The 20,719-nt window shown below is 42.6% G+C and overlaps 1 protein-coding gene across 2 annotated transcripts in view; it reads left to right on the top strand.

Annotated features, from left to right (window-relative positions):
* Positions 1–2,669, top strand: part of PPP4R2 (protein phosphatase 4 regulatory subunit 2) — a 33,009-nt gene extending 30,340 nt beyond the window's left edge. For both annotated transcript variants that reach the window (XM_069811835.1, XM_069811833.1), the window contains exon 9: positions 313–2,669. In XM_069811835.1, coding sequence (XP_069667936.1) covers positions 313–626 — 314 coding nt within the window. In that variant the 3' untranslated portion in view covers positions 627–2,669. The remainder of the gene's footprint in view (positions 1–312) is intronic.
* Positions 2,670–20,719: the final 18,050 nt, after the last annotated feature.

Here is a 20,719-nt window from a genome sequence, read left to right as displayed (position 1 = left end):
ACCTAACTAAAAAAAGGTAACTGCAGTTAAAAGACTGATCTTTTTCTGTCTTCTGCTGAAGCTTAATTAAGTGAAGCCACCTGTTTAATAAAAAAAAAAGGGGACTTTATTTTATGGTATATTAGGATAGTTTGGCTATCGTGATGAAGTTGGCTAATACTTTACATCTTCTAATAAAACTGGGGATTGTCAGTTTTTCCTGTCCTTGGCTGTGTTGTAGAAGTATTGCTCAGTGTAGCTGGGAATAGAAAGTAGCAGGATTAAGGTATGTTTAAAAATGCCTTAGTAATATTATACTTTCACCATTTCTAGAGTCCTTCATGTCTCCCAGAAATGTTGGTCCAGACAGAAAAGATCAAGAAAAAGACACTGAATCCTCAACTGTGAATGAAGAGACCTCTGAGGAGAGCAATCAAATGGAGGAGTCTGATCAGTCTCAAGCAGAGAAGGATTTACACTCAGATGACAGTGAAATTAGTGGATCTGCCAGTAGTGGAGCTGACTGCAGTGAAACTGAAGAGTTAGGGTCCTATGCTAGTGAAACTCCAGAAATTTCATCAGAGACCCCTATGGAAAACAGTGATGAAGCCACAGAAGTTGCAGATGAACCTATGGAGCAAGACTAATTTAAATACACGTAGATGCAGTATTTTCCATAAGGCTCCGGTTTTACACTGTATAAATAATTTTATGTAATAAAGTGGACCTTTAGTTTTACAAAAAGAAGCAGGTTGTAAAATAAACTTCTCCATGGATTGAACCTTGAAAGAGTTGTACATGATAAGAACTGTGAATACCAGCTCCTTCAGGTCCTGCTTACCGCTGAACTTTCGTTTGGTCAAATCAGTGGTTTGTGTATAGTTTTTTTTATTTAGAATAAAAGTTTTTAAACTGGAAGGTAATTATAATTTTGACAACTTTTTTGGAGATTACCACACCTAGTTGTACGTAAGCAAGAAAGCTTTTTGTCTTGTCTTTTTCTGACAGCTATAGCAGTTACTTCATATTTTGGTTACAGTTTCAACATTTGACATGTGAAATATGGGGTTTCATGCTGGTTTCCAGATTTTTATTTGAATACACACTATGAAACCTTATGTTGTGTGTTTAAAATGTGTTACATTTCACACACACATATATGCACGCATGCACACCTATGTGTACCCTCACTGTTCTAAGGGGGAAATGGTATATTTTTCTGTTTCTATAAAAGATAAATACAGCAAATACTTTTTCTATAGGAAAAGACTGAGTTCACCTCTCAAGGCACTTTGTTTTGCCTCTGGAAAACAAAACAAATGAAGTCTGGCCCATATGAAACCCTGGAAATACTAACATTGTTGAAAACACCAGAGTAAACACATTCCAAGAGAACTGTTCAGATTACAACATTTTTGTATACTTCTGAGGTGCCTGAGTGAAAGGATTTCATTTATTTATGAGAAAATGTGCTTTATGTTGAGAACGTTGTAATCAAAACATTAGCTTAAACTTTTGTAGAAGAAATGTTTGACAATACGATAAGAAAATATCTTGGAAGAAATGAACAGGTACTTGCCTTTTCGAGTGCTTCTTGGAGCATTGTGAATATTGTAGAGAAGTCTCAAAATTATTCTAAGGTATGCAGATGGCATTGGTATGATCACACCACTGTATTGGAAGAATTAATATATGACCATAGTTATGTACCTGAGCTAAATGACTAAAAGCTTTAGGGGTGCATAGAAATCACCATGATTTGTATAACATTTTGGAAGTGAACTAAATATTTTTGAACATGCTACTTTGACAGCCAGTGTTACATTTTTTTCAAACCAGCTCAAAGCACAAACTACTGCTTTAAACTCTTGATATTTTCCAGTTCCCATATTTAAAGACATGCAAGCTGCAACCTCCCAGTCACAATTACTGGCTGCCAAATTTATACCTGTTTCTTCAACTGTACCTTTTTGATATTTAGAATTTTTAAATTTCTGTAAAGTAGATTTTTGTAGATTGTAATGAGTGCTCACTGCCATTGTGAAACGGTATATAATTGTATAATTTCTGTGTGTAAACTGAATGCTTGGGCTTTCAATACAGTATTCATATAAAGCAATAAATATTAATGTTATGAAATATCTGAGTACATTTTTATCAGAATTGTCCCTCTTCGGTTTTAAGTTCACATACCTGAAGTACAAAAATGACCTCCAAAATGCATGCTAATAGTTTCTTGTACTACATGGTATGCTTTGTATTGTTTTAGGGAAGTCTAGGTTTTGATTAATACCAGAATAATTTGGCTCAGTTGGAATATTTATGAAGTTATTTCTTGCTGATGTTACCTATCAGGTTCTAAGCAGACAGGATTCAGGGAGATGCTTGCCAAAAAAAAAAAAATCTTATTGATTGAGATCCCCTTACAGAAGGAAAATTGTACTTTGACTCATTTTCATTGTGCTTAAGGGTTGGATGTGTATTATAAAATTAAAGGACTGAACCAAAATGTTGAAATTAGGAAAGTTTAAAAATATAGTGATATCTTAACACGTCTTTGTTTGTTTTTGTTTTTTTTAATATTTTGCCAATGAGAACAAAATTTTAAAATTTCTAAGTTTAGAGATTTCTGAAATTTCTTTAGACTGTTTATTTGTGAAGATATTGTCAATAAACTTGTTCTTTAAGCACCTGTGACCTTTTGATATGTTTGTTTTAGCAGCACTAGTGCCACTACTGCAAAGACTTGTAGAAGAGCTTTTGAGGTATGGATCTATTTATATATCTGCAATTTTTTTTTTTTTGCAATGCCTAATAAAAATTGAAATCATGCTTTAACATCACAGTAAGCATCTTAATACTAAATATGTGCCTACATTTAAAGATTGCATTTACTAAATCAGAGAAGATTCCACCTTTCTTTTTAAATGTGGGTTTAAAAAAAACAAAACAAACCTACTGCATTTCTAAGCAGCTGTATTTTGTCAGAGGCATTACACACCTCCAGATACACAGGCAGTTGCTTGTCCATGTGCATGGAGGTGTAGCACTGAATCTATTTTCATAGCTTGTATTTTTCTAAATCTGGATGCTTTAAATTTCATAATTACATACACCCAGAGCATGTTTCTGTATACAGCCATTCGGACAGAATTGGTTCTGCTTGCGTTCATGAAGGAAGTGTGTGGTTAAACCCCAGAAAACCAGGCAACAGGTGTTATATAGTGTATGTGGGTGTATTTCCTATTAAAAAAACCTATTACATGGGGCCAGAAGATAAATAGAAAATGTAATGGGAGTTTACTTTTCAGAATACAAGGTAAAGGTCAGCCCTTAATTCCGCTCTTCATATGTAAAAAAATTGCTACTCTGAGAAGTTGATTTCCTTAAAGTATCAGAGATGCTCTGTCAGCCTTGATTTTTAACCTCAGGGACTACTTTAATGCTTGCAATAGAGATGGTTTTTTAATATAGCATGTATTCGGGGTTATAAAGAGTAGTACATGGAAGTTAACATGTTCAAAAAAGGTCCTTGAGTTGATTCAGTGAATGGAGCAGAAGCTGCTGGAATTTGGTGTTAATTTATGTACTGGTCACTCTCCAGTGACCATCTGAGGAGCATTGGCCAGGCTCCCCAGCGCAGGGGGTTTACTGTAGGAAAGCCTTGCATCCTTGGGAGCTTGGAAAAACAAAAGCCACATCTCTCTACAATGACCACTGGGTTTGTGTCCTTGCCTACCACTGTCTGAGACTGCACAAAACTTTGGGGCAAGGATTATTACTGCTTTTTGTATTGCTAACCAGGTCCAGGACAAATTTGGATATCTTTTTTAAATCCTCTTGGATCTACTGCTGGCTTGAACAAAATACACCTTTTTATTTTTTTAATACAAAAATTGTGTTTTGAGGGTTTCTAGGGCAAAGCACCTCTGTCTCTATCGCTTTTTTTAAACATTTCAGCAGGAAATACTCCTAGCTGGAAAAGTAAATTGGAATTGCATTTCAGTTTATGCCTAGCCTAGGGGATGCAGAAAACGGGCTGAAAAATATTTCTTCTGCTGCTTCAGTCTGTGAGAAATTTTGTATGTATGTTGTTGGTTTTTTACTCAAGCAGTTCACTGAAAAGCTGCATCATGACTCCAGCAAGATTGTCCTGGGTGCGGTACAAATGAATTGAGCTTTTATTTTTAGCTGCTTTGTTAATTGTACGTGAGGAGGAAAAAAAACAGCTGAAGCCTGGTAGAATCTTAGTTATATGAGTTTTCTTTTGCAATAGGTAAGTGGCAACCCAGTGATTAATTAAAAAAAAAAAAAAATTAGATTTTCTTTTTTCCCCTAAAATGAATGCCTTCTATTGACTACCACTGTACAAAACACCCTTCTACAATCCTCTGGCATTTTTTATTCATATAGTGCATTTCTAGGAGGAGTTTAAAGGTTATTTGCATCTCAATGTGTCCGAGGTCAATGTTTTTCAGTTAGACAAGTATGGGAGAGGTACGGATTACTGAAGGCATCCTAGCTACATCCCTGCCATTACCAATGAGAGATCCACGCTTTGTCACCTAACTAGTAAACTGTTGCTAATCAGAGCTTTTCATCCTTATTTGCCACAAGGATGTTCATGCCAGCAAAGTTGTTATGGATATAATGTTCTTTTAGGGTCTGCATGGTTTAAAAGAAAGGGTTTAGCTCTGAGATTGTATATATAGGCTATATCATGTACCTATGCATTTTGTGCTCTTTACTTCTGCACAGTGAATCATTCTGCTGCTGGGCCTCTCCCACAGGCGGGTAGTTATAACAAGTTTCTGGCATATTTTGTCTTCATTTCCGTACTTGTGAACAGGTTCTGGGACACAAGGCACCTTATTTCCAAGATTCCTACAGCCTGTCAATAAGTATTCATGCCAACAAGTGAGCTGCAGACTTAGTATTTTGTAACCTAAAAACTTCTTGTGTTTTCTAGCTAAAACAAGATGATCTGGTTTTTATGGCTAGAAATGGCAATTATGTTTTGGTTCTGAATAATCTTTTAATGCATGTGAACAAGGCACCTGAAGTCATCCCCCAGGTTTTGGACTATTATTTACCAACTCGTCTGCAAGGTTCACTGTAAACTGTTGCATTATTTGATTTGTAAGTCGATCCTCTGTCCTCACCTTCACTGGGGAAAGCTGCTTTTCTCCGTCCGTGTTTATCACAATAAACTACAGACAAAGTTCTTGAACTACTTCTGGCCTTTGGAAAGTCTTACCACGAGTAAGCGGTGACGGAAACTACTCAGGAGTGGGCTTTTCCCTGCATATTTTATTCTGTGGTCCAATTCGTAATTGCTGGACCCTGTCACCGCAGGTAAAGATAAGAGATGTCTTGAGGGCCTCTGAACACTGCAAACCCAACAGTGGCTCAGGCTAGTGTTGTTTGCTGTAGGTGTAGGTGTCTTCTGCCGTGGTGGGACACCAGGAAACTCTTAAGTGGTTAATTGGTCCTTAAACCTTCCTGCCTGCTCGTGGGCTGCTGCAGCTTCCTCCCAGCGTGCCCTGCCCTCCTGTGAACCAAGCATAAATACCCCCACTCTCTTCAGCCCCGTTCCACACCGATTTCTTCATTTTCTCAGTAATGGGGCCGTTTTACAGCTTTATCAAAGTAATTAATCAAACAAACCGCTGCATATGCTGGGCTCAGTGAGGGTGCGGGGCCCTGTGGGTCCAGCACCCTTAGGGAGACAACCGCTGGGCCAGACTACAGGTCAGTCAGGGCATCACCGAAGAGTTAAGATAAATCACCTCTGGAGCAAATTAAGCTGTCAGTGCTCGTCTCGTCCTCCCCTTCCACGCCACCAAGAATGTGCCTGGTGACCTACTTCCAGCCAGCGACTCTCCGGTGCGTTGGAACCCCGGTTTTCTGCCTGCAAGACGAAACAAACCCCATCCTCCCAACCTGCCCTGATAGTGCCTGTTGTTCTAAGCCATTGCTCCTCTCCCATTTGTCTCCCTCAAAGGGCTGTATCCAAACCAGGACACGGTATGCCAGCTGGGGCCTCCCAGGCAGTGCAAATAATGCCTCCCCTGTGTTGCGGGTTTGTCTCAAAGTGATATTTGTCTGTATTCAATTTGTGGTCCACCATAATCTCCAAGTCATTTTCTGCCTAAGTTGTTTCTGAGCTGTGACATCCTGTGGCATATATTTGATTTTGCCTGAAGTGTAGTGTTCTGCTCTTGTTTCCTTCCAGCTACGTCGTGCAATCTTTTGTACTCTTTCCATTTTTTTTCTCTTAGATTTCTTTGAATTCTCATCTTGTTCCATAACATCTTTAAAAGTGCTCTTCCCTTCACTGTGCTTTGACTGTGCTCTCAGGGGCACTTTTTGTTACAGTGCCATCTTGTCAGTAAAAGTATGGAACAGAACTGGACCCAGAGCAGATAGATACCTGCAGGATTCAAACTGACCTTAAACTGTGCTGGGGACAAGGACAGTGAACTGGGCCAATGAAAGCAGAAGGTCCAACCTTTACCTTTGAGACAACCCGGTTCTGTCTTTGTTTTGTTAGTTTTTACTTACTCAAAAAGTGCAATAGTTGTGCATTAGGGCCTTCAGTGAGGGAAGTGTATGTTGGTATCGGTGTAACAGAAACAGCTCGTCCTTGTGGGTTTCATGCGAACTGTGCTGCCGAGTCTGCTCCCACCCCTCGCCGTGACACATCTTCTCAGGCAGCTCCAGCACCATTCACCTCTCACTGTCACTACAGGCTCTTGCAATAATCTGCTAGACAGATGCCCTGGGGCTGTCTTGCAGCAGCTCTAAGAAGGATTGTGAAACCGGCCCTTGCCCTTGCGATGTGCTGGTGATGGGACTGATAAAATGAACTGGGAAAGCCGCCTGGCTATCAGTTGCTACCTGTCTTGCCATGGGCTCCATGGTTGTTCCAGAGGTGTCCAAAAAGTCTTCCCAGTCCATTTGTTCATGTTCATGCCCCTCTGAACAGTGGTCACAAGTAGGGCTGAGGAAGGGGAGCTCAAAAGCAGGATGGGGCAGGGGGGTTTCCTTGAGCATTTGTTTCTTGACCATTGTATTGGCTTTGTGTGGCAAGGTTTGGGGGGGGGTTACAGGGGTGGCTTCTGTAAGAAGCTGCTGGAAGCTTCCCCTGTGTCCAACAGAGCCAATACCAGCTGGCTCTAAGATGGACCTGCTGCCGGCCAAGGCTGAGTCCATCAGCAATAGTGGTAACGCCTCTGTGATAACATTTTTAAGAAGAAAAAAAGTTGTGGGACACAGAAACGGCAGCAGGAGAGTGAGAACATGTAATAGAAACAACGCTGCAGACACCAAGGTCAGTGCAGAAGGAGGGGGAGGAGATGCTCCAGGCGCCGGAGCAGAGATTCCCCTGCAGCCCGTGGTGATGAAGACCATGGTGAGGCAGGCTGTCCCCCTGCAGCGCACGGAGGTCCGTGGTGGAGCAGATCTCCACCTGCAGTCTGGGGAGGACCCCACGCCGGAGCAGGGGGATGCCTGAAGGAGGCTGTGACCATGTGGGAAGCCCGCGCTGGAGCAGGCTGTGCCTGAAGGACTGCAGCCCGTGGAAGGGACCCACGCTGGAGCAGTTCATGAAGAACTGCAGCCTGTGGGAAGGACCCATGTTGGAGAAGTTTGTGGAGGACTGTCTCCCGTGGCAGGGACCCCACGCTGGAGCAGGGGAAGAGTGTGATGAGTCCTGCCCCTGAGGAGGATGAAGCGCCAGAAATAACATGTGATGAACGACCGTAAACCCCATTCCCTGTCCCCCTGCACGGCTGGGGGGTAGGTAGAGAATCTGGGAGTGAAGTTGTGCCCGGGAAGAAGGGAGGGGTGGAGGGAAGGTGTTCTGAGATTTGGGTTTATTTCTCATTACCCTACTCTGGTTGATTTGTAATAAATTGAGTTCATTTTCCCCAAGCTGAGTCTGTTTTGCCCGTGACGGTAATTGGTGAGTGATCTCTCCTGTCCTTATCTCGACCCACAAGCTCTTTGTTCTATTTTCTCTCCCCTGTCCAGCTGAGGAGGGGGGAGTGATAGAACGGCTTTGGTGGGCACCTGGCGTCCAGCCAGGGTCAACCCGCCAGAACCATCTACTTCTGTGCAGTTGAACAATTCAGTTTTCTTTGAAACACCTGTTGAAAAAACTCAAAAAAGGCTGCAGGCTGGCAAACAGCCCTTCCTGAAGTTGTTTTATAATCTTGTGGAAAACAAAATAACGAGCGTAAAGGAAAGGCTGATGAGAAAGCAGAGCCTTCTCGGTCAGCGACACCGATAGATGGGCTGTGATAACAAGTATGGAGACAGCGAGCCCAGCACCGCACGGCCGTTGAGGTCACCAAGCACATGCGCTTCAACTCGCAAGCGGAAGGACGTGGATTCCTTGGACAGGTGAGCAGGGTGAGAAAACGTATGTGCAGTCCAGTTCCTGTAACGAGAAACCCGAGAGCGGACGATGTGGAGCTGCCCTCTGGAACGCGGGGCCAAAGCCAAGGAAGAATGTGGGACTGGAGACGCTGGTCCTCGGGCTGCGCCGGTAAATGGAAACCGGCGTTCCGCTGGTGACTCGGCTGCTGGTCAGAACTGCAGCAGGGCCTCCCCGGAGGTCAGAGGCTCCCTGTCGCACCACAGCAGCTAAACGTGGGTCTGCCAAGCGGAGGAGAAGTCGGTGACAGCCGACGGCGACAATAAAACTCCTCCGAGCAGGGCCGAGAAAGGCCTGGCCGAGCCTCTGCGCCTGCAAGCAGCGCTCCTTCTTCCGACCGATGTGGGGACAAAGAGGAGAGACCAGCTCAGGGGCCCGCCGGCCCTCCCAGACGTTTTCTGAGGAGGCAGCTCCCCTCAGCCCCCTCACGCCCTGCCGGCGGGGCCAGCAGCAGCCGGCGGGGAGAAGCAGGAGCTCAAAGCCGTGGCGGCCCCTCCGCGCCCTCTCCCTTCCCGCCGGCGACCGGCAGAGGACGCCGCCGCCTCGGGAACGCTGTGAGGCGGCGGCGCCATTTTGCGGGCGGCCGTGAGGCGCTGGCTGAGGGCAGCCGGCGGGGAGCGGAGGGCGGCTGCCCGGCCTGAGGCAGCGGGTCGGTGCCCGTGTTGTCGTACCTGTGTCCCGGCGGACGAGCAGCTCCTTCTCCGCTGAGGAGGAGAGGAACCCTCCGGTGTGAGGAGGCAGGGCCGGCGGGGAGCAAGCGGGGCACCGCTCCGGACAGCCCGGGCTGTGCCTGAGGTGCGCTGTGAAATGCCGGTGGTGGAAAGGTGGAAGACGTGAACGGGGGGGGATGAGTTAAACGGGGGAACAATCATCATTCCTTTTCTGTATTTACGTTGGAAGTAGCCTTAAATCATCAGTTTAGTGGGATGTGATGAGACATTAAACAGAGCTGGTGCAGAAACCCCGTCAAAGATCCCTGCTCTCCAGTGCTGAGAAATTAAATGGATTTCCCCTAGGGCAGGAGATAAGCTTCCAAATTAAAGCAGGGTTGTTTTTTTTTTTTTTAACTAACAAACCAAGGATAGTTTTACAATTTTAAATCTTGCCCCTTTAAGATTCACACCTTTGCAAACTTTCCTCTTCAACTTGCACCCTTATTTCAAGTGGCAGTTGAGTCGCTTCTGTATTAGTTTCATGGCTCCAGGAGGTGGAGCTTTAGAATAAACTAATGCGTCAGTAAAACTGATGCTGGAGATGCTATAGGAGTATCAGCCTAAGAGATGAGCGATGCAAAAGTTCTTGCTCCTTCCCTGCCCAAAGTTGGAAAGTGCCATGACTTTGTTACTGTATCTGCAGGTTATAACAGGCTGAAGGTTAAAATACATGTTTCCTTGAGGGGGACTGATCCTGTCAGGGATTCCACAGCAAGCGTGCTGCTAGCCCAGCTTGTCAGGAAATCAAGGGAATGGATACAGTGCACCACACTAGCATCATTTCCCAGCCTTTAAACCCCCCCGTCATCTTCCTCTCTGCTGTCCCCCAAGTCGCACAAACCATTGCAACAAGACTGTGGAAGTGGAAGAGGCCTCATGCAATCAGCCTGAGTAGTAGAAGGCTTTTCAGCGCTGTGTGCTGCATTGAGGAGGGGCATGATCTGTCCTCTTTGCCCATGGTGCTTAGGAAAAGGAAAAGGAGTTACGGATTTAGAGGGAAAGAGGACAAGTGTTGGTGTAGTTGTAAGGGTAAGTGATGCGCTGGAATAGCTCACCCAGCTTTCTCAAAGCCCCTCTCCCCACCTTCTTCCCCGTGATGGAACCCAGCCCTATGGTTTGGGGTGAACCAGATCACTTCTTCAGATGATTTCTGCCTCTAATCTTCCCCCTCCCCTTATAATTCTACATTTCTGTAAGGTTTCTGTTTTATTGGGCTAAAGTTTCCCTGAGCTGGTTCAGTCCAGTTGGTGGGAGGAAGGTACGTGATTGAGCATTTGTCCTTCCCTTGGAATCAAAATGTATCAAATCCAGAACCTCAAATCTGAGGCTCAGATGCAGTATCTGAGAAGCTGAGGATGACTCCTGCAAGGAATTATACGGCAAATGAGAGATTAACTGGCCTTCTCTTTCCTTCTCCAGGTAGTTTCTTTTTTATCTCTTATTTTGGGTACCTAAAGCCTTTTCCAGTCTAGTTTCAGAAGAGATGTGGTAAAGCTCAGTTGCTTGAGGTGTTTAAGATAATTCTACTCTCTAATGTACTTGCTTTTCAGGATTGGTTTTTTTCCCCTGATGTTCATCACAAACTTTCTTTATTCCATCCCATTTCCCCAATATATACTTAAAGGTATCCTAATTCTTCTAACATACACCTATTTTTGAGTGCCAAGCCTTTCCCTTTGGGGCCACTCCCCTCAGGTGTTTCATATTTACTCTTTATCTTTGCTCACAAATGAGTCCTAGTGACTTCAGGTGCTCTTGTCTGAACTCCTGGGCTTGTGCTGCATTTTATTAACAGCTTGTAAAGATGCTAAGGAGACATGCTGGGTTCTTCATCAAGTAAGTGACTGTTTGTGTGAGACTGACTCCTACTTTCCACTGGTGTCACTTATCTCTCTGGGAATCTTAGCAAGGAGTGACTGTCCCTGTTTACGTGGGCCTCTCTCCATGCAGTTACCACATCTAGGATCTTGCCTTCAGGTGTTATGATGCTGGGGCGTCCTCATAAAACAACAGTCCCCAGTCAATGACTGTCTGCACTCCACGGTTTATTTGAGGAGTGATTCATGTAAATTCCTGAACAACCCTGGGAGCAGGATGTTGGCACATGTCTTTTCCCTGCCAAGGTGACTGCTCTGATCACTGGGCTATTGGGTTATGTCCAAACTTGCTCTTCTTTTTTTTTTTTCTGGACCCATACAACTTTGACTCTTCTTTTGTACAAGGGATAAGTGAAAGTCATGTGTACAGTAAAAAACTTCTGTTATTATGAGGCACTTCCTTCTATGTAACGGTGTAATTTACAACAAGATCTACTTTAAACAACAAAAGAAATGCCTTGTTTTCTTGGTGCTCTAGGAATATCGGAATAGATCTGTGCCTCTCGGAGTCTTACCAGCTTCTTTCTACTTCTGTTCTTTTGATTATTTATTCCTTTCTGCATTCTCTTTGACTTCCAACTCAAAGAGCTATGCTCCATGCACCAAAGGCCCTCATCTTCAGATCTCTCTGACTGCCCATCTTGGCTATCTTGTTTAAATATATGTATTCAAAGGGGCCTGTGTGTTGTGAAGACTGTAACTAGGTGCAGGGCCTCTGCTTAGAGGTCTGGCAGTACCACTGCTAAAATACCCCACAGAAAATAGAGGTCTTGACTGTGTGATCTTAAAGGGGTTTGTTCTCTCAACACAGGAGTTTTGCATTACCGAGGCATTATTGCAGAACTCTGTTGATTCATAGAATGCTTAGACAGGCTTTCTCAGTCAGGGCGAATACCCTCCATAGGCTATCTAGCATATCTGTATACAAATAGGGAGAGGTATGACCTTTTAGAGCTAAGTTACTCTGCAGTTGCTAAATAACCAGCTTTTAAATGTAAATATTTTCTTCCCACCCATTTAAAATGTTTCCAGTGGGAATTTCACCTTTATATTTTCTTAAATATTTTTTAAATAATAAAATGAACTTCCCATTTAGGAACTTAATGCAAAATGTTAACCTAATCTTTGCATTTTCATAAGAAATATTCATAAGAGGGTCAGTATATAGATGTATCTTTTTGTAATGCCTAGCAATAAACTCTCAGGTGCTTATAAAATAGGCTACTCACAGTTTTCTGTAGTAACACAAATGAAAGTAGAAGTAGAAAAACAGTTCCTCAATGAAAAATTGTGGACTTTGAAAACAACCCTTCAAATGAGTAGGCAGGGGGGATCTTTGCTATTAACATCTAATTTATTTCACCTGGGAGTATGTCTGTCAGCTGGTAGCAATACAAACTCATCAGTTTAGCAGTAGTGGAGTAGGATAAAAAAAGAGGCTGGGCTTCCTACAGCTTTGAGGGTGTTGGTGGGGGTTTTTTTGCTGTTTCTCTGCAGGTAAGGATGGGAATGTCCGATAACTTCTCTTTGACTCTACATCTCTTAGTAGAACCTAAGCTACTGTTTTTAATTTGATTAAATCTGTTTTAACCAGAAGGGAAGTTATGTGATGTGGTAAGACCTGATGCATTAATAAAATGGCTGGGGCATTGACCTCGCAAGTGAAAGATGTGGATTTAGAATGAAAGAGACTTTTATTTAAGAGTGCCTTATAACTTTAGAGTATAGCGTCAGGTGCCTCCTGACAAAGTGGGGGCTTTTAACCTAGTTCTCCTGTCCTTGGCACTGGTACCCTGTGGGAAATGGAGGGGCTGTGGAGATAGCATAGTGAAGAGTGTTTACTCTTTACTCGTGAGGGAGGTGTACTCCTCTCCAAAGGGGCAGAAGGGAAGTCCAGCTCTGAAATTACTCCAGCTGAATTTGAGCTAAATAATTCTGGACTGACCAGACTCCTCTGTCCACTTTTAAAATGGATAAAAAGAGAAATGCCTGTTGTGCATTAGCTCTTTGGACTTAAGCCACTGTCTTTTTTAGGAAACTGCAGTAGCTTATTGAGTGCAACATCTTCGGGGACCAGTATGGCTTTGATCAGCTTTTGTTAATGAGCAAAGCAACCAATAATACACTCACCTTCCAACAGAAGTATCTTTTTCTCATGAGACACTAGCAAGGAGTTTTGTAGTGGTTTCTCAGGTCTAACACAGGACTGTTGTGTTACCACTGGGTCGTACAGAAGAAAAAGTATTAGGTGATCTCCTTGGGGAGGTGAAGCACAAAAAGAAGTATGAACTGTGCGGCTACCACTGACCATAAAAAAATAAATAAATTGATATTCTGCAGGTAAATTAAAAAGTATAGGTGGAAGGATGGACAAGCTGTCTTCTAGGCCATCTGATCCATCTGTGCTCTCCAAAACAGCAGTGCAAGGAATATCTCAGCTCACTGTAAGTGAACTAGAACAGCTGTATAGCGAGGAGAAATGACCCTCCCAGTTATCAGGTGTGATGGTGCAGGCTACCCTGCGAGCACAAGGACTTCTCTTGGTCTGTGTGGTTTTCTGGCCAGGGCAAGTAATGTATTGATTCTTACTTTCTACATGGTGTCTGGCTGTTAGATATGGCTTTGTTTGGGGTTGGTTGGTTGGTTGGGGTTTTTTTGTTTGTTTGTTTGTTTTTTTAAGTGTTACCTTTAACTGTGACTCTGGTCAGTTCCCAACCAGCAGGAATAGATGACCAGATCTTGCTCTTTCCAACTGAGCTGTAGAAAAAATTCATCTGGGACAGTAGTAGCTTGTGTATGTGCTAAGACAAACTGGATTTGATCTACAAACTGTAACAGGGTCTTAGATGAGAGTGCTGAATTCTTTTGCATGGGGTTAATTAAAAAGTCTGGGAAAAGTCAGCCAACCTCCCATGGCTAAAATAATTTCCCCATGTAGCACCTTCTGCTGGGATAAGTCTCTGTTGCAGCTTTATCATTCTTCTGCAGTTAGTGGCAGACTGCTAGCTGCGGTGTCTGGCACTCCTCTTCTGTGTGTGCTCTCAGTCTGAGAATGGAGCTGAACCGTGTGATCTGATAATGCAAGGCCTTGTCTGTTTTCATGTGGTAGGTATTTGCACTTGTGGATGTCTGATGTTTCTCTGGAAGCTTGCAGTCTGATTCCAAACACTACTCAGCTGCACTTCTCTAGCAGTCTCTGCCTGGGACTTACACTGGTACAGATATGTTAGTGAATTTATCTTTTTCCATCAGACTGCCTGATATGGTGTGTGCTTTACGTGTGAGTTTGTGGGAGAATGTGTTGCTGTATGGTGTCTCCCCCTTTCCCATCCACCCCTGGAATTATTTAGCACAGACTAAACTGAAGAGGGTGTGACAGTTAGTACTGGACAGATGTTAAGAGCAGCTGGTAGTAAACTAGCACTTTGAGTGATCTATGGACAAAATCTGAGAGGTCAACTGTAAGATCTTTGATCAGGCAAACTCACTTGAAGGACAGACTTGACAGGAATGCAGGATTAAGCCTGACAATAAAAGTAGTTTCTAAAACTTTCTCTTCCTAGCAAGTTTCTTTAATCAGGAGCTCCAAGTCTTGGCATGTTATAAGATTCGTGATTTCTTCCATAAGTAATACAGAGCAAATGTTTTATACAACTGCATTTAAAAGAGAAGTGCAATTTTATGTTGGAGTCTGCTGCTTTTAAGAATGAAAGTATTTATTTGATGGTGAACTTGTCTGACTGTGGCTGCACAGCAGCCCTTTGGCTAGCTAGCTGTTAAAAGCAGCCACTCCAGTGCCAGTGGTTGCACTCTAGATAGAGTTGTATACATCTGGCATTTTTTAAGCTTGTGGAAAGACTGGGCAGCTTTTTTTTTTTTAACAACATTATTTAAACTAAGACTATCTTTGTAAAATTGTAATGAGAAAATTGTAATGTAGGAGAGGGGTAACACAAAGGAAAGGGGAAACTGGAGATGGGGGAGAAAAGGTATAGGTAGATCAAACAGTTTGCAGCAGAGCAGGAATCCAAACCTCTTCCCTCTGAGTAAGGAAGGCTTTGCTTCCCAGAATGCAAAGCATGAAATACTGTTATAACGTTACCCTGTCCTTAGCCGTCAACTGGCATGAGGCTGTTCAAAGGATCTGAATGTGCCTATGCGGTGTTTGCTAATCTAAATCTACTGCAAATGGATGGAGGATCTGGTTAACTTCTTGTGTGAAGGGTTATTCTGTAGCTGAAATTGCTTTAGGTGGCTCAGCTGTATTTTGTCAATAAAATGTGCCATCAATGGAGGAATTGGCAGTAAAGTAGCTTCTGTGTGCTTGTAAATGGAAAGCACGTTTGAAGGGCAGCAATAGAGTATTTGGTAGATGCAGTCAGCAATGGTATCGTTACAAAGTCTGTTTTCTGGGATTTAGAATTTGAATGTGTTTAATTGCAATGGGCTGATATGATTTATAGCTTGGACGTGATTCTTTTTCATCTCTTTTGGCTGCTGTAAAGTGAACTGTGTGATGCATATGAGTTGCTGTGCTAGAGAGTTCAGTGAAGGGAAGAAAACAGTGCATTCCTAATACATTTGTGTATGTGTTGGGAATACACCCTGTAATGTCTCTGTAAAAGTATAATGAATATTTGGGGGTGGTTGTCTCTTGGCATGGTACATAATATCAAGTCTTTACCATTCTAGGTAGATAAGATGGAAGGAAGGGTCTTGCCAAGTGGTGAACTTCTTATAAACTTCAAAAAGTTTTAGTGTTGACTTCTGTCCCCAACTTAAACATGTGGGCCTGGTTGATCCCTGGTGTAGCTCTGCTTCCTGAAAGGGCAATTAGAATAACTGTTGACAGTAATGCTGTAGGCTGATGCCTTGTGCTTTTTTAAGGTGGGTGGGTGGGTTGGTTGGTTGGTTTGTTATTGAGTGAGAAAGGATGCTGTTGAAGGCAAGACAGTGGGAATCAAGATATCTTATGTGCTTCTTGGTTCTGATGCAGACTTTCTACGTGACCTGGGGGAAGCTTTTTTTTTTTTGCCCACTTCCTGGTTGTCCTATTTATTTCGACTGTATTGACAGGGACCTACAGGCTTTTTCTGCATGGTATGGCTAGCACAATAAGGCCTGATCTTGGTTGGGGTCTTCAGGTATTATTGTAGAACAAGTGATCTTGAATAGTGCTTCAACAGGTGTTATCTGTCCACACAAAGTAGGATCCTATTTGCAAAGGACCTTTTCTGAAAGTTATTTAAGAGCAGCATGCTCTGGTGTGCATGGAGGGAAGTAGCAAAATATTGTCACTTAAAGCTTCCAGCTGATCTTGATCAGCTGTATCATGTTGGCTATTTCAATCCATGAGTGCAGTAGGGGATACCTTGCCCATATTTGAAAATTGGCCTTTGAAGTCATACTATATTGCTAATTCTTCACCATTGTTTATGAAATGATGTCATTAGTTGATAGAAATATGAAATACGCTGTAGCTGGGCCATGTGAAAGCTTCTAATGAGTCAGCCCAACAGTACCTGTGTGTGTCTCCTACAAAGTAATTCAGGGTCACTCTTGGGTACCATTTTAATCATTTTGCAAAGGGTTCCATGGGCCAACATCCCAGGGTGTTGGCCTGCAGAAAAATAAATGACTGTTTTTTGTAGCTTGTTACCATTTCAAGGCAAGTTTAAAAATGAGCAGAGGCTGCTGCCTTGCTGAGCTGCCACACAGGGCAGAGAGCTAAGATGATCTTGCTAGTCCTTTTCTGCAGGAATACAGATGTTCCCAGGCTTTGTTGTGACTGTGGTTCTGTTGATCACTTCTTCCTGCTGTAATGTAGTGGTGGGAGGGGGCTGGCTTTGTTTGATCAAAATGGATATATTTGGCTGTGGGTGGAGATGCTGTTGCCACTTCTGGCTTTATCTGTTTTTCCTGCTAATCTCTGCCCTGAGTAGCAGCAATTTGGGTAATCTGTGGCAGAAGATTTGTTGATTTAGCCTTTTTTTAGATTTAGTTCTTTACTGAAGAGTCCTGCACAACAGACATGCTCTGGGGTATGTCATCCAAGCAAGGTGGCTGTCCTCAGTTTGACATTTCGGTGAGTGCTGTCCTGCCTGATGATAAAAAGACAGGATTATGGAACAGCTGTGTTACCTCACTGCGGGGGGGGGGGGGGAGCGAGCAAGGGATGGTTTTGTGAAAACTGCTGGTGGATCAAGTATCTGTTTAATACCAAACAACTTCAAAATGGTATGTATTTAGACTAGGGAACTGATTCAAGGAATATGGAAATATTAAAAAAAATCTAAATTATATTTTTTGCATGAACCTCAGGAAATAAACAAATTTGTTCTTTGTAGTTGACATGTGTAGTAAGACACTTTTTTTTTTTCTTGTCATACAAGCTTTTCATGATTTTTCTTGTTGCAGTAGAGTGTAGGCTTGGTAGCTTAGGGACCAAAAGGATTAATATATTCAGTTTATATTCATGAAGTACCTAGCAGTCTCAGCCAGAGATCAGGGCTCTTTCATATAAGATATTATGCAGGTTTCTAAAAGAATAGTAAAAAGCCCTTCTACCACGCTATGCAGTTTATCAGTTTCCTACAGCTTAAGACCCAGACTGCTTCTGAGCGCACGTGTTCAATGAAGGTTTAAATCAAACACGAGTGATACTATGTGGGAATATCAAATGAAAAACTAGTTTGATATCAGCAGTTTTGACCACTGTAGAATCATTTTTAGCTTTTGTACAAAAGCAGCAGCCAGTTTAGTACACTGACGACTACTTGGAAAAAAGAACATGCTCTGTATAGGTGGGGAGGAGAGCTTTGAGTAAGTATTTACTCCTAAGACAAGATGTTTAAGAAACATAATGAGAGGGATGGAAGGACTCTCCCAAAATCATAAGTTATGTTTTCCTAATCCACAGGATACCACAAGAGTGGTGATAAAAATAGGTATGGGGTAGGAAGAAGAATTGGCATGTTAGCTGTAGATGAAGGACTTAATTACCCACTGGAGGAGTATGTCTGGAGACCAAGCATGTTGAATTAGGCTGAATCTGGTGGGCCTGCAGCACACTGTTGTGATTTAACCCATGTGGAAGCCAGCGAGGCCATGGTACCCCCCTTCCCTGGGACTTCTACGTCTTCCACTTGGTGTTGGTGGCCTAGCGTCTTGCTCTGAGATTGGTACCTTATTCCTCTTTGATTTCAAACAACTTAAAGCAGGGTGCAGTAGAAGGAGGGATATCTTTAATGTTCTGTATTTGGAGAAGGAAAGAGTGAAAATGATGGTCCCATCCAGGAGCTGGTAGAACTGGTTTCAGGCTTCCCCTGCCTGACTGGATCAAAACCAAAGCCTCCCCCTTTCTAAGGAGGGTGTTTCTCATGCAAGACTTGAGCTATTCTAATGGTTAGATTAAATAAGATGTCCAGAAAGTAGAAGAAAAATTCTCTTCCTCAGCTGTAAAGGTGTTCTAACACTGGTCTTACTGCTAGTGAGACTTGAGTACTGGCCCTGAGGCCATTCTCAGAGATAGTCTTGAGACTGCTTCTTAAAACACGCTGCAGAAAAGCATTCTTGCCAGAGGGAGCCTGACTCTGGAGCCTGTAAAGAAAGAGGCTTTGACTTTAGCTTCTGTTTTTATGATGGTTTCTCCCATTAGATAAAATAATAAACTAGGAATTGAGGAAGAAGATCTAGAGTTCAGTGTTTTGAGCATCTTGGGTGAAGGTCCTGGCAGCTAAGTGTCTAGGGTAACTTGTCTCTTGTGTGCAGGAAATCTGTGGTCTCTTTGGTCAAGTGAACCTCATTCTTCTAAATTTGGACAGAAGAGCTGAAGAGCCATCAGATTAACCCTGGGTTTCACTCAGTGAACTGGGATCTCTCACTTCAGTGAGTATGTGCACTGCATGTTGTGTGGAAGAGCCTTGCTGGTATGTGTCTGCTTTGCTTGGAAAATGCTTGTTGGGTCAAGCCTCCTAAATGATTATGTTGAAGCAGTATCTGAAGACAACTTTTGCTCTCAATTAATTCCATTTTCACAGTAGTCTTAGTTCACCTGATGCCTTAACTGGGGAAAGACCAAACTGCAGAGTTGTATTCCTATGTTTTGATTTAGCAACAGCTGAAGTAACTATTACGAAAGCTCATAATCTCTTATTTTGGATCCTGAGATATGTATGTTGTGGACACATATTTAGCTAACGGTCACAAGAGCGTTCCAGACGCCTTTAGAAGGCCTTGAACAGAATAAACAAGAAGACAAAAAAAGAAAGATGCCAATTAGAAGAACACAGGTGCGCATTCCACGATAAAGGGAACTTGGCACAAAGAACCTCAATTCAGCAGTTTATCTTGACCAATTAGACTGAGACAAGTTTCGCATGTTTTAGTATAACCAATTATGTCCTATGTTTATGCGCGTGTACAGTGTTGATATAACCAATCATTAAGTGTAACTAGGCACGTGGACAGTGCGTGAATAATGTATGTAACCAGTAGTAAAATAGCTAAGTGCATGTACAGACGTAACCAATGTATAAAATGACGTCTGATGCTCTAGTAAAGGGTCTTCAACTATGATCATATTGATCTGTCATTGAGTCCATGATTATGCTCCCGCAGTATGTAACATGGGGAAGGCTGTGTCAGTGGAGGCTGACCCTTACTGCCATTCACAAAGGTAGATTTTCCTGGTATTGCCAATCTTGTGGCAACTGTATCGTGGTTTTGAGTAGCAACTTAGTAAATTTTCCAGCTTTGGCCATGTATAGCTCTGCTGGAGGGAAGAGGCACTGCTATGTATTGTGTTAAAGCTAATGTTCCTGTACCTGACGCACCTGCAGTCTGACCAAGAGGCAGAGCCGGGTGGGGACAAGGAGGGAGCCCTAAGTCTTTTCTGAAGTTTGGATTCTTGCTAGCCCCTTTTCTAAGGGACAAAACAAGGAATTTGATCCATGTCTCGTGCCCTGTGATAATGTCATCCTGACCATTGAGTTATATATTCTTTGTATGGTTTTTTTTCCTTAACCGAAAGATCATGAGATCATGTAAGAATCTAGGCAGGAGTAGACTGTCTTTCTGTGATCCAGACAGGTTTTTTTTCAGCCAGATATGCAGGCAGGTCTTGCTGGTTTTCGTTTGGCCCCGGGGGGAACACTGTTAGACAGATGAAATTTGATACTATGGTGCTCATGAAATAGATTCCCCCCCCCAGCTCCTGTTGCTCAATTATAAAACCTGGATAAATGTACCTTTTGGTATAAATATTACTAATGTTGGCAGTAATTGAAGGTGAAACTGGCAAATGTATCTATCAAGCCATTTCACAAAGTAATCATTTATGAACATAGCTCTATTAATTTGTTTAGTCAGATGCAGAGAAGCAATAAAAGTGATTGACTAAAAACAATTAAAACAGTAAAAGTAAATTGTTGTGTGCATTAAAACCTGCTGAGCCTGTCAGATGAAAATTGTAGGTTTAAATGTGAAAATTAAAGCTATTGATTTTAGCTAGTGTGTATGTGACTACCAGAGTCCTAATTTGTTCTAGTTTTCTTGTCTAAAAGTTGCTGAGACAAGAATAAAGATAATCCTAAAACTCATTCCCCAAAAGCCATAAGCCTTCAGAAAGACATATATGGTAAATATTTGTGCTGTCTTGGGAAGATGGGAATGTTTTTTGGAAGACTTATATTAACTGTCAGTATCTTGAC

Source organism: Haliaeetus albicilla, chromosome 24, assembly GCF_947461875.1.
Source record: "Haliaeetus albicilla chromosome 24, bHalAlb1.1, whole genome shotgun sequence".
Lineage (NCBI taxonomy): Eukaryota > Metazoa > Chordata > Aves > Accipitriformes > Accipitridae > Haliaeetus > Haliaeetus albicilla.
Note: the sequence above shows the minus strand (reverse complement) of the source record. Positions and strands in the feature narration are given on the sequence as shown.